At 58.1% G+C, this 13,224-nt stretch overlaps 1 protein-coding gene across 3 annotated transcripts in view; it reads left to right on the forward strand.

Annotated features, from left to right (window-relative positions):
• The window catches only part of ADGB (androglobin), a 193,333-nt gene that overhangs the window by 160,853 nt on the left and 19,256 nt on the right, over window positions 1-13,224 (forward strand). For all 3 annotated transcript variants that reach the window (XM_032973450.2, XM_076074936.1, XM_032973475.2), the window contains 7 exons: window positions 552-722; window positions 4,365-4,500; window positions 8,492-8,629; window positions 8,963-9,056; window positions 10,327-10,461; window positions 11,710-11,878; window positions 12,964-13,154. In XM_032973450.2, the coding sequence (XP_032829341.2) occupies window positions 552-722; window positions 4,365-4,500; window positions 8,492-8,629; window positions 8,963-9,056; window positions 10,327-10,461; window positions 11,710-11,878; window positions 12,964-13,154 (1,034 nt within the window). The remainder of the gene's footprint in view (window positions 1-551; window positions 723-4,364; window positions 4,501-8,491; window positions 8,630-8,962; window positions 9,057-10,326; window positions 10,462-11,709; window positions 11,879-12,963; window positions 13,155-13,224) is intronic.

Raw genomic sequence — 13,224 nt, forward strand, 5'->3', positions numbered from 1 at the left:
GGCGACGACGATGACATCGTTGTTGACGATGACGACGTCGATAGCGACACCGTAAGGTTGACGATGACGCCGACGATGACATTGTTGACGCTGAAGATGTAGTGGCGAAGACGACGTCGAAGATGACGTCACCGTTGACGATGACGACGAAGTCGACGATGCCATCGATATTGACGATGATGACGACGGCGACGATGACATCGTTGTTGACGATGACGACGTCGATAGCGACACCGTAGGTTGACGATGACGTCGATGATGACATTGTTGACGCTGAAGATGTCGTGGCGAAGACGACGATGACGTCGAAGATGACGTCACCGTTGACGATGACGACGAAGTCGACGATGCCATCGATATTGACGATGATGACGACGGCGACGACGATGACATCGTTGTTGACGATGACGACGCCGATAGCGACACCGTAAGGTTGACGATGACGCCGGCGATGACATTGTTGACGCTGAAGATGTCGTGGCGACGACGACGATGACGTCGTTATCGACGATGACGTCGTCGCCGACGGTATCGACGTTGCCGCCACGCAGGAGAGCTGCCGCTTCACGGAGCACGCGCTGGGCACCATGCGGGCCCTCGGGGGAGTCGCGCACGGCTGGGCTCAGGGACCCGCTCCCCAGCCGCCCCTGACGCCCCACGGGCTGCTGGGAATAGACACGGCGGGGGCGAGCGTGCCCGGCGAGAGGAGCGCGCTGCGGCAGGTGAGACGAGGCACGCCACGGGGGGCGGCCGGGGCGGGGGGCCGACGGTCGGCCATCGCCAGCTCGGCCCCTTTACGGTGGGCGTCGTCAGGGGCGGTGACGGGGGGGGGGGGGTGACAGGGGGGGTGACAGGGGGGGTGACAGGGGGGGGGGTGACAGGGGGGGGGTGACATTCTGCGTGTAAGTGTACGACACTCGGGTCTGGCGGACTCCGTGCAACTGCATTGTCAGAGCGTGTCGCCAACCGATGGCGTCTAGTTCAACAGCCCGACTCTCTCTAAATCATTCTTGAAATTAACATTTGTTGAATGTCACCCCGGGCTGACAATCCTGGCTCCGCCCCTGGGCGTCGTACGATTTTTATTTCCCCCCCCCCCCGCACCTCCGATTTCACACGGCTACGTGCGGTGCGAAAGAAGTTCACCACGCGTGCGTACGTTCATCACTGGCCGCACGCGGCTCTTCAAGGACCTGCTTCGTCGCGTTATTTATTCTTAACCCGTTCGCGTTCAACATGACGTGCGTGTGTACGTCGTGGGGACGGAATCGGAAGAAAAACTGAAGAAAAACAACTCCGTTGGGCAGCGAGGCTCCCACAAGGCCATGCAGGAGGGCGAGCGGGCACAGCTGTTGTAGAGTGGCGGTGGTCGTGTCGCTGCGGTGAGTAAAAATGTCCTTAAGAACAGCGGCGCTTACTACGCCTCCCTTAACGACGTTAACACTGGAGGGGGCAAGCGTCTCGTATTCACGTGCATCGGGGCTCTTGACATATTGGGGGTTTCTCTTTTTTACCGAATAGTTTGCTGTTGGGACTTGCTGAGCCGCCCATACTGGACATCTGGCGCAAAAGAGAGCTTTCATAGCTCGTCGGATTCCTCCTGCATTCTGAATAGAGTTTCCGATGATAGCACGGTGTGCATCGACCATTCCAACGCACGTCTGCCTCACGCTGGAACGTCAAAAGGTCCGGTGACGTCTTTCGCAAGCGGCGGCCGATGTGCGCCGGGCGTCATGGTTCCAAATTTGAAAGCAGTTCAGAGACTCTGAGCCTTTTCTGGGGGGTTAACGAGCATCATCATAACAATAATGATGTTGATGATGATGATGTATACGCGCGTGAAGCTCGAAGAGAAGCGGGAGGAGGAGAAGCGGGAGGAGGAGAAGCGGGAGGAGAAGCGGGAGGAGAAGCGGGAGGGGAAGCGGGAAGCGGGAGGAGGGGAAGCGGGAGGAGAAGCAGGAGGAGAAGCGGGAGGAGGAGAAGCGGGAGGAGAAGCGGGAGGAGAAGCGGGAGGGGAAGCGGGAAGCGGGAGCAGGGGAAGCGGGAGGAGAAGCAGGAGGGGAAGCGGGAGGAGGAGAAGCGGGAGGAGAAGCGGGAAGGGAAGCGGGAGAGGAAGCGGGAGGAGGAGAAGCGAGAGGAGAAGCGAGAGGAGAAGCGAGAGGAGAAGCGGGAGGGGAAGCGGGAAGCACGCAACTTCAAACGCTCATCCCTCGCCGCGCTCGCTTCCATTAGACGGGAATGGGTTTTTGAAAGTTTTCATTATTTATTTTTCCGCGGCGGCGGGGGGGGTGTCATTAAAAATTCATGGCAGCCCTAATTCGATTGAAGAAAGAAATAAGTGGACAAATAAATCCATATTTTTGTTCTATTGCTATCGCAAACACGATAAACAATGGGCAATAAAATAGACCTCAACGCCCGCTGACGGAACCCGGCGGGTTGCGTCCGGCATTAATTTTGTTAACGAGATTTGTGACAAAATTTGCCAAACGAAGTGGGATTTTTCCCTTGTCAACGCTGGCTATGAGTGGACAGAAATCATTGAGCATTGCGATGACTACAGCCACTGCCCCCACCATCACCACCACCAGCACCACCAGCACTACCACCATCACCACCAGCACGACCAGCACTAGCACCACCAGTACGATCACCACCACCATCACGACCACCAACACCGCCACCACCAGCACCGTCAGCACCACCACAACGAGCACCACCACAACCACAACCACCAGCACCACCACAACCAGCACAACCAGCACCACCACAACGAGCACCACCAACACCACAACCACCAGCACCACCATAACTAGGACAACCAGCACCACCACAACCAGCACCACAAGCACCGGAGCGAGCAGAGCGTGACTCCCAACTGTGACGAGTGCCGCCCCCTCGTCTCCAGCAGTGGCTCTCCGGTTTCCTCCTCCCACACGCAGCCAAACGCTCAATAAAGATGGATTTGGCCGAACATCCATTGCACAGCAATGGCTTCTCGAATCTAGCGGTGTGGAGCTTGCAGTGCGATCCCCTCGTGCGCGTCCTGGGGTTTCTCCGCGTTCTCAGCAAGACTCCCCGGTACAACCCAACTCGTGAGTGCGTTTCATGAACGCGCCGGTCTCATCGCACGAGGCTGTCGCGAAAGTCGGGTGCGGTCCGCAGTCGTTTCGCAACCCCGGGGGGCAATGTTGCCTGGGTGGCACCTCCCGAGCGAGTCGAGCAACCGTGACTCCCGGTGCGACTCTGCCGGGCGTTGCGTTCCGCAGACGGCGGCACGCACGGCCTCCTGCCCTTCCGTTCGTTTCCCACGTCCCGCCGCGTAGCGGACGGCACGCGCCGATTCACCGTTCTCCCGGCGCCTGCCGCGTCGACCGGGGGGCGGCCGCCGGGGCTGGAACCGCGAAACCTGCGGGCCGCTGCTACGGCGGCGGCGTTGGCGTTGGCGTTGGCCGCGGTTCGACGCTCGGCCGTGTCGCTTGTCCCCAGTGCCCTCTCGGGACGCAGGGAGCGCCACCAGGAGCCGTCGCCACCACCGTAAATAGCCGGCGCTGGCCAGAGGCGGAGGGAGTTGTCACACTGGATTCATCTCGCGGGGTAGGGGGTGGGGGGAGGATGGGGGAGGGGGTCAGGATTTGGTCCGGGGGGGGGGGGGGGGCTCAGGGACACAACTGACACGTGAGTGGTAGTGACACGGTGCCGTGCGAGGTTAGATTAGTGGGCGCCACGGTGGCTAGGAGATGTTAACTACCTCGCCTGGTATACAGGAGGTCGTGGGTTCGATCCCAACCCTGACACCTGCTATTTCTAGAGTTTGCGTGTCTCTCTCTCTCCCCGTGGTCGCGTGGATTTTTTTCTCCGGGTCCTGCCTCGAGTACACGCACGCTGGAGCGTAGAGTCCCGGGCACAGCAAGTCAACGTGAGCTCTGCCATACTGTGCCCTGCTGCGCATCACCTAATTACCCCCCCCCCCCCCCCACCACAGCTGCCAGTGGGATCCATCCAATCGCGATCCTTGCTCGACACACCACTTACCGTGCGGAGATCGGACGATGGTCGGGCTCGTTTCCGGGTGATTTGAGTGACAAGGATTGAGTTAAAGTGACTTCCTGCTCAAGTGTGCATCGAGGCATTGGTGCTCATCTCCCGTTCGCGGCCTTGGGCCAGTGACTGTGGAAATAACAATAATAATAATAAGAGCGTTAATCCATTGGACAGCCACTGTTGGCTTCGCCACGAAGTGGCACTTCAATTATTGGCCCGAGAAGGATGATGGGCTGAGCGCAGGCCACCCACCCCCTCGTGTGCCGTGCCAGCCTTCATCGGCTATACGGGGGACTCTTTGTCTTCGTGTGTGCGTGTAGATCGTCACGCGGAGCCTGTGTCACGTGCTGGCCAGCGCCCTGTCCGGAGCGGTGCCCTCTGACCTTCCGTTTGCCCTCCACGCCCTCACAGGCGACCTCAGCCTCCCTGGCCTCACCACCGGCACAGCCCCAGAAGGTGCGGCGCATCTATGACTGTTGCAGAGTCTACGATGCTTATAATAAAACGTGCTTATTTATCCGGGAAAGCCGATAATAATTTGGATCATTAGCTGCTGATACTAGTTACATAGTTATGTTTTCAGTCATGGGAGGAATCCGGAAAACTCGGAGGAACCCAATGCAGAACAGAGGGAGAACACACAAACTTCACACACTCACTCACACTGTGCAGAACAGAGGGAGAACACACAAACTCCACACACTCACCCACACTGTGCAGAACAGAGGGAGAACACACAAACTTCACACACTCACTCACTCACACTGTGCAGAACAGAGGGAGAACACACAAACTTCACACACTCACTCACACTCTGCTGAACAGAGGGAGAACACACAAACTCCACACACTCACTCACTCACTCTCTACTGAACAGAGGGAGAACACACAAACTCCACACACTCACTTACTCACACTTTGTAGAACAGAGAACATACAAACTCCACGCACTCACCCACCCACTCACTCACACTGTGCAGAATAGAGGAAGAACACACAAACTCCATACACTCACCCACTCACTCACACTGTAGAACAGGGGGAGAACAGAAAAACTCCACTCACTCGCCCACTCACTCACCCTGTGCAGAACAGGGGGAGATCACACAAACTCCACACACTCACCAACCAACTCACTCACACTGTGCAGAACAGAGGGAGAACACACGAACTCCACACACTCACCAACCCACTCACTCACACTTTGGAGAACAGGGGGAGAACACACAAACTGCACTCACTCACCCACTCACTCACCCTGTGCAGAACAGGGGGAGATCACACAAACTCCACACACTCACCCACTCACTCACACTGTGCGGAATAGAGGGAGAACACGCAAACTCCACACACACACTCACCCACTCACTCACACTGTGCAGAACAGAGGGAGAACACACAAACTCCACACACTCACTCACCCGCTCACTCACCCTGTGCAGAACAGGGGGAGATCACACAAACGCCACACACTCACTCACCCAATCACTCACACTGTAGAACAGGGGGAGATCACACAAACGCCACACACTCACCCACTAACTCACCCTGTCCAGAACATGGGGAGATCACACAAACTCCACACACTCACTCACCCACTCACTCACACTTTGGAGAACAGGGGGAGAACATACAAACTCCACACACTCACTCACCCACTCACTCACCCTGTGCAGAACAGAGGGAGAACACACAAACTCCACACACTCTCCGACCCACTCACTCACACTGTGCAGAACAGTGGGAGAACACTCAAACTCCACACAAACACGCACTCACTCACACTGTAGAACAGGGGGAGAACAGACAAACTCCACTCACCCACTCACTCACACTGTGCAGAACAGGGGGAGAACACACAAACTCCACACACTCACCGACCCACTCACTCACACTGTGCAGAACAGGGGGAGAACACACAAACTCCAAAACAAAGATACCTCGTATAGCCTTAACAGGCTGTTGGGGCAAGTGCTGTTAGCGAGCACCTGTGAAGGCCGACGTGGCACACGAGGGGATGGGTCGCCAGCAACCACGCCGGCCACCTTTGACTCCCCAGTGCCGATGTGTACGTACCGCACCAGGTGCTCATTTGAGGCAGAGTCGACCTATGGGGAGGCCAAGAACCGGTTCAGATAATCGTCACTGGTATTGGCCGTGAGCGGGAATCGAACCCAGGTCGCCGGGTTCGTAGCGCAGCGCGCTAACTGCTACACCACTGCTCCCCACAAACTCTGTGCACACACACACAGTGACACAACATCAACAACAACCGCCATTCGCCAATAAGTGGCGGTGACGTCACCACGACGCTTGTGCCAGGCCATGTGCACCTTGAGGCCACGTGGAGTGTCGAACGCCCGCTGGCAGGAGGTCACGGGGCAGACCCAGGTGCCACGGGTCGACTGACTGAGATGACTGGCTGATGCACCACCTGTGCCCCCTACTGTGCCAACCTGCTGTATTTTAACCACCCGGCGCTCCGCTCGTTGTTGTGAGCGTCGCTCCTCCGCCCTCCGTTGTTGTTGGAGGGCGACTGCCTCCAACTGCCCAGTAGCGTCCTTCACGAGCCTTCTCCACAGAGGCCGATCTTGACACCGCTGGTACCAGTCATCGGCAAGTCCACTCAGCTCCACGTCCTCCTGTACCACATCACTCCATCTCTTCTCTAGCCCGTGCCGCGCCTATTTAGCCCCCTCGATCCGGCCGAACAAAAGCTGTTTCGGCATGCGGTGGCTGGGCATGCGGGCCACATGACCCAGCCAACGCAGCCTTGCCTGCCGGAGGAGCTCACCGATGGGACCTTGCCCAGATCTTTCAAGGATTTTTGAGCTCCTCACACGGTCCAGCCTGGTTAAACCCAGGATGGATCGTAGGCAGGCCAGCCTAAATGTTTCTAACCGGCGAAGATGCTCCATTAAGGGGGTCCACGTTTCGCAAGCGTAGAGAAGGGAGGGAATGACCGTGGCCGAGAAGAGCTGAAGCTTAGTGCGGAGCGACAGACCGGGTAGCTTCCACACAGCGTTACGCAACCGATGAAAAGATATTGCCGCTCGACTGATTCGGAGTGAGACCTCTGCTGTTAAACTGGAGCCGGTCATAAGCACACTGCCCAGGTATGGGAAACTCTCCACTCTCTCCACAACAGTGACACACACACACAGTGACACACACACACTCCACACTGTGTGGCGGGGAGGCAGGGGGTGGTAATTCGCAGGGAGGAATGCCGCACGGATGCATCACAGGGGCTGCCACTTGTCAGTGTCGCTGTCTGGAGATGTCACTTTTCCTGATGATTTCCCTTATTAATGGTCAAGCACGAGACAACAACAACAGCAGCAACAAAAATTGGAATTGTAAATGAAAGTCGGTGTGTGCTTGACGCTAACCCAATTTCTTCCGTCAGTCACGGGGCGCGTGAGTCGACAGCCTTTTCCCCTGCCACGAGCAGCACCCCACGCCGTGCCCACTCTGAAATCCACACCCCATTAATCATGTAATGGAGCTTTGTTTAATTCATTCACTCATCACGCGATCTCTTGTTTCAATTCTGACAAGCCACCCTCCTCTCTCCCTCCCCTCTCCCTCTCCTCCCCTCCCCTCTCCTCCCCTCCGCTCCCATCATCGTTACCTCCATCTCCCTCTCCACTCACCGCCACAAGCGTGTGCTGTGCACGTGCCATACTGAGGAGCCTTGGGACATCAAAAGTCCGTTTGCACTCTTTGTGGCAACAATAATGATTATTCGTAATAAAGGTTTTTGGGTTAGATCGCGTCACTATAAATGTGTCGTAACCCTCCACCACCCGACACAGCCAGTAAGGTTTGTCAGCGAAACGTCATACTACTCAAATTGTAAATGTTGTGGGTTTACTCTCCAACACTGAAGTAGTACACTAATTGGCGCGTTCTTTACGTGACAAACCTTTATTATGAGTAATATTGGTCGCGAAAGCCTACTTGTCAATAATGATTATGTATGAATGTACCCTGCGTAGCCATCCGTGCTAATCGGAGGTGTGGGGGAAGGACAATAAACTAAACACAAAAAGCAGTTCTAAAGAAATTAGTTTGTCGACGTAGATGATCATTTAAAAGTGGGTAGCTCCAGTGGCTTCCTAATATCGGAAGGAAGAGCGTTCCAGACGGACGCGGAAGCGCATCTGAAAGCGCTGCACGATTCGGTGACCACCGTCCTTGTTCGGCGGCCAGCCAAAAGCCACGAATGCTGCCGCGAGGATGACCACCGGAGTTTGCGTGGTGATGTTTTATGCTCCCTGACGAGATCGGCAAGGTGTCGTGGTTATTGCCGTCTTGCGTTGTACGTGCCCCAACTCAAAACAACAAATCCACGCGTAGTGCTCCCTTTCTGCTGGTATTGCGAGAAGATTTCATTATTTCCTTCATACGTCATTGTTTTGTTTGACCCCCCCCCCCTCGTCAGGCAGGGCGGGGGTGCCGCCCGAGACGTGGGGGGGGGCCCGCGTAGTGACCAGCGAGGAGGCGGCGGCGGCGGCGGTCAGAGTGCAGGCGCTGTGGAGGGGCCACTACGCGCGGCGCTTGTGCAACGCTCGCAAGCCAGGTCTGAAACGCTCGCGAAGCACACACCAGCGATGGCGGCGTGACGCCGGCGTGACGCCAGCGTGACGCTAGCGTGACGCTGCGTCGTCGCTGGGTTGACGCTGGATTGACGCCGGTGTGATGCTGGCGTGACGCTGGTATGACGTCACGAAGCTGGCGTGACGCTGATATGATGCTGGCGTGATGCTGGTGTGATGCTGGTGTGACGTCACGGAAGGCTGGCGCGACGAGCCCTGGCGCGACGTCTCGTGTGACGCCTCGTGTGACGCCTCGTGTGACGCCTCGTGTGACGCCTCGTGTGACGCCTCGTGTGACGCCTCGTGTGACGCCGCAGGCACGGCGGAGTCCGCCACCGTCAAGGGGACGCTGGGCCGCGTGTGGGCGCTGCTTGAGCCGGGCGCGGAGCGGCACGGCGCCGCCCTGCTCCGGTACGTCGGCGTCGCGCCGGTGGCGAATCCCGCAGGGTCCTGGTCGAGCGCGTTAAACCCTGCAGGAATGCCCCCCGCGTCGTACGACGCGGTTGGCCCGTCGACCGGTGGCGTAGCATGGGGGGGGGGGGAGAGAGGGAGAATGGTATACACGTGGATGGAGGCTCCTGTCCAATTGCCCCACTTGTTTTGTATGTGGTGATAGAGTCATCCAGCAGCAGCACTTGTTGTTGTTGTTGCATGTGGAGAGAGTCAACGGGCACACACCCTCCCATCTCCGTCACCCATTGTCGGACGCCCTGCCAATTGCGTTTGTGGAAATGTCTACTGACGGATCTCCTTTAAGGCAGGCAATTCGTTTCGGATTGCTGGAGGACCAGTATTAATATATATACGGCTGAATTTGTATGTGCGAAACTGTTTAACTCAACCAGGTAAGGCCCACTGAGCTGTTTAGCTCTTTTTCCTGAATCGACCTGGCCACAAATGATAGCTGGACCGAGTGGCTTGTCGTTGTTGCAGACAAATTACTCTAAATGCGCGTTTATAAATGTGGAAGGAAAAACCGTAGGTCCCGTGGAGAGCATGCAGACTCCACATACTGTATGCAGGCGTAATGGTTGGGATCGGTCCCACGACCTCCTGGATAACAGGCGAGGTAGTTAACATTTCGCCACCATGGCCAGATGTATGTATGTTGAGCTTTTTTCGCACCGTACGTAGCCAACCGTGCTAATCGGAGGTATGGGTGATGGCCAACAAACTAAACACAACAATCAGTAATGATTAAATGAGTTTTCAAACGGGATGATTTAAAAGTGCATTGCTCCAGTGGCTTCGCAATATCGGAAGAAAGAGCGTTCCAGACGTACCTGGGCCTCCTCGGGCTCACGGGCTGTGGTGCAGTTTCACCGCCTGCACGCTTGATGAGCTCCACCACTGCCTCCGATCGAATCACCCGGAATCTGCCCGATCCTCTCGGATCCCGAAAGCCAGAAGTGGGAAACTAAGCGGGCTTGAGCCTGGATAGGGCCTGGGCGGGCGATGACCACGCGCAGAATGGGTTGTGCCTACGTGCCGTCGCTCACGATGCCCGGCGTGCCGAGAGGCTCTTCGCGGACGCGCGCCGAAACGTCGGACATCGTGCCGAAAAACGCGCGGTACAACCCCACCTCCCCCCACCCCCGGCGACCGATAACACATCGGAGATGCGGTGAGGCGTGGTCCGAGCCATCACCGGCCTGCCCGTGGCCCCGCCTGCGAGCCACAGGCACGTGCTGATGCAAGACGCTCGACTGCTGGGGCGCTTCCCGTTCGCCGCCGACGAGGGGAGCCGCGCGACGTTCGCCGACTACTCGGGCAGCTGCTCGGATCAGCCGCCCCACTCCTGGTTCCTGCTCTTCAGGTGAGCGATTGCTAAGCTATTTAACTCAACCAGGTAAGGCCCCACTGAGCTGTGTAGTAGCCCTTTTCCTGAATCGACCTGGCCACAAATGATAGCTCGACCGAGTGGCTGTATCGTAATTGCAGACAAATGACTCTAAATGCGCGTTTGTGAATGTCGAGGGAAAAACCGGAGGAGCCGGGGAGAACATGCAGACTCCGCGTGTGCAGGCGCAACGGTCGGGATCGATCCCACGACCTCCTGTATACCAGGCGAGGTAGTTGAGCGATTGCCGCTGCCGATGATGACGACGACGACGACGACGATCACGGTGGCTGTGATGTAGCTTCGCAGGGAGCGACATTGGCGCACGTTTTGCTACGTACGGCGCGAAGGAAGTTCAACGCTACAACATGCAACGCGATGGCGGTGGTGTAGCTGCTTCAGTGCGCAGGCGTTGCAACTTACACCAGAGCCCACGGGGCCCGTTGAGCACCGGGCTACGGAGAAGCGGGGCTACTGGACGGTGGCCCACGCGTTTGTTCCGTGCAACAGAGACGAAGATCCCCCCCGGGGTAGCCTTGACTAAACTGTCGGGGCAGGTGCCGTTAGCGAGCACTAACGGCAGTTATTTATTTATGTATTTGTCACGATAAAACGTAGATAAGGGACGTTGGTATTAAAGAAACAATAAAATACCGAGCACAGGTGCGCAAAGAAGCTTGGAGAGAGCTACCCCGCTTGGGGTTACACTGAGAGACGGAACGAGGAAGACGTGGGCTAGAGCAACGGAGCTAGAGATGTCGTCCCACTGAGTGTCGTGAAATGCGAGTGGACTTGGTCAGGACAGATGGTGTACCGACGGTCGAGACTGATGAGAAAGCGGCAGCCAAACGAGGGAACGTGCCTGGTTAGTTTCGTCCACTGTGGAGATGGAGCGACAGAATCCGCCCGTGTGCAGGCGCTGGGTGCTCTTTCCCAGCGTAGGATGTGAGAGATGGCGATGCCGTGGGGAGACCTTCGTCCAGCAGTGGATTGACCATGGCTGATGGTGATGAATGAATGCTGGTAGTGGAGGTAGTGGTGGTGGTTGTGGTGTTTGCGGTGGTAGTAGTTGCGGTGGTGGTGTTTGTGGTGTCATTGTTCTGGATCCCGTCGTTGTCCCCACGATGCCCAGTGGCGGCTGTTGATGTGCATCGCCAACCGCGCCTTCACCCAGCAGTGGATTGTCCACGGATAATGGCGTGTGCGGTGTGGCGCGGCGCGCAGGGCGGTGTTCCGCGTGCCCGAGGAGACTCGCCTCTCCGCGGAGCTCCACTCGCCCGCTCCGCGCTCATCACTCCACATCGTCGACAATGACACGGGGCGACTGCTGCACCGCAGCGGCCGTGGCGGCCCCCGCTGCCTGGTCAGGTCGGCCGTGTTCGCTCCCAACAAGGTGACGCAGCGGGGGATACGCAGCAGGGGATACGCAGCAGGGGATACGCAGCGGGGGATACGCAGCAGGGGATACGCAGCAGGGGATACGCAGCAGGGGATACGCAGCAGGGGATACGCAGCAGGGGATACGCAGCAGGGGATACGCAGCGGGGGATACGCAGCGGGGGATACGCAGCGGGGGATACGCAGCAGGGGATACGCAGCGGGGGATACGCAGCAGGGGATACGCAGCAGGGGATACGCGGACGATGAACAGGATATGCAGGGGATACGCAGCGGGGGATACGCGGACGATGAACAGGATATGCAGGGGATACGCGGGAGATACGCATCGGATACGCAGCGGGGTATACGCAGGGGATACGTGGGAGATAAATAGGATACGCAGGGGATACGAGGGGATAGGCGGGAGACACGTAGGGGATACACGGGGGTCTAATGCTGGGACCGTGGCATCGCCTGGCGGCAGCGTGTTCGCCACGTGTAACGGATACTCGCAGTTCAAGTCCAGCGGGTCGCCCTGATTGACGCTGTGGCTGTATCGTACGAAAACGAGGAAAAGAGTTTCTCTCTGGCTGGCTGGCTGGCTTCCTGACTGGCGCGCGAGCGGTGGTGACGTCGCCGCGCGGATGGGGCGTGCCACAACGTTGAACCGGGTTTGCGCGTCGCGCTGTGCCACAAACCCGGCGACCCGAGTTTGATGCCCGGCGACGGCCAACACCAGTGACGAATATCTGAACCGACCGGTCCTGGGCCTCGCATAGGTCAACTCAGCCTTAAATTAGTGCTTGCTGCGGCGTGTAAACATCCCCGCAAAGGAGACAAAGGCGGCGCTCGCTAACGGCACTTGCCCTGAACGTCTGTTCAGGCCATACGGGGGGATCTTTCTCTTCGTCCTGTTCCCACGCCGCAGCATATCACGTGCATTAAATGCACTTGAACGCTCCCGCAATGCCTGCCTAGCGCCACGGACAGCAACCAATGCCGCCCACTCCACCCCCCGCCCCCCCCCCCCAACACTCAGCGCTGCTTCCCCCCCCCCCCCCCCCACCCCCCGTGCCCCCCCACCGTGTTTGCGACCAGAGCGGCTACACGTTTGTGGGCGACGCGGAGAGCGGGGAGTCCCCTGTGGGCGGGGGCGGGCGCTGGCGCCTGCGCATCGTGGGCTCGGGCGGCCAGCTGCCCGTGCCCGAGCGCGAGCCGATCGCCGTCGCCTTCGCCGCCCGCGACGTTCGGGAACACTACGTCCCCGGCGAGCAGGGGCTCGCGATGAGGTCAGAGGTCGAGGCGAGCCCGCGTGTGTTTGCGTGTGTTTGCGTGCGTGCGTGCAGCGGTTCAGCGCGC

This window comes from Petromyzon marinus, chromosome 51 (genome assembly GCF_048934315.1).
Source record: "Petromyzon marinus isolate PM22_M1 ecotype Great Lakes invasive population chromosome 51, UKy_Petmar_22M1.pri1.0, whole genome shotgun sequence".
Classification (NCBI taxonomy): domain Eukaryota; kingdom Metazoa; phylum Chordata; class Hyperoartia; order Petromyzontiformes; family Petromyzontidae; genus Petromyzon; species Petromyzon marinus.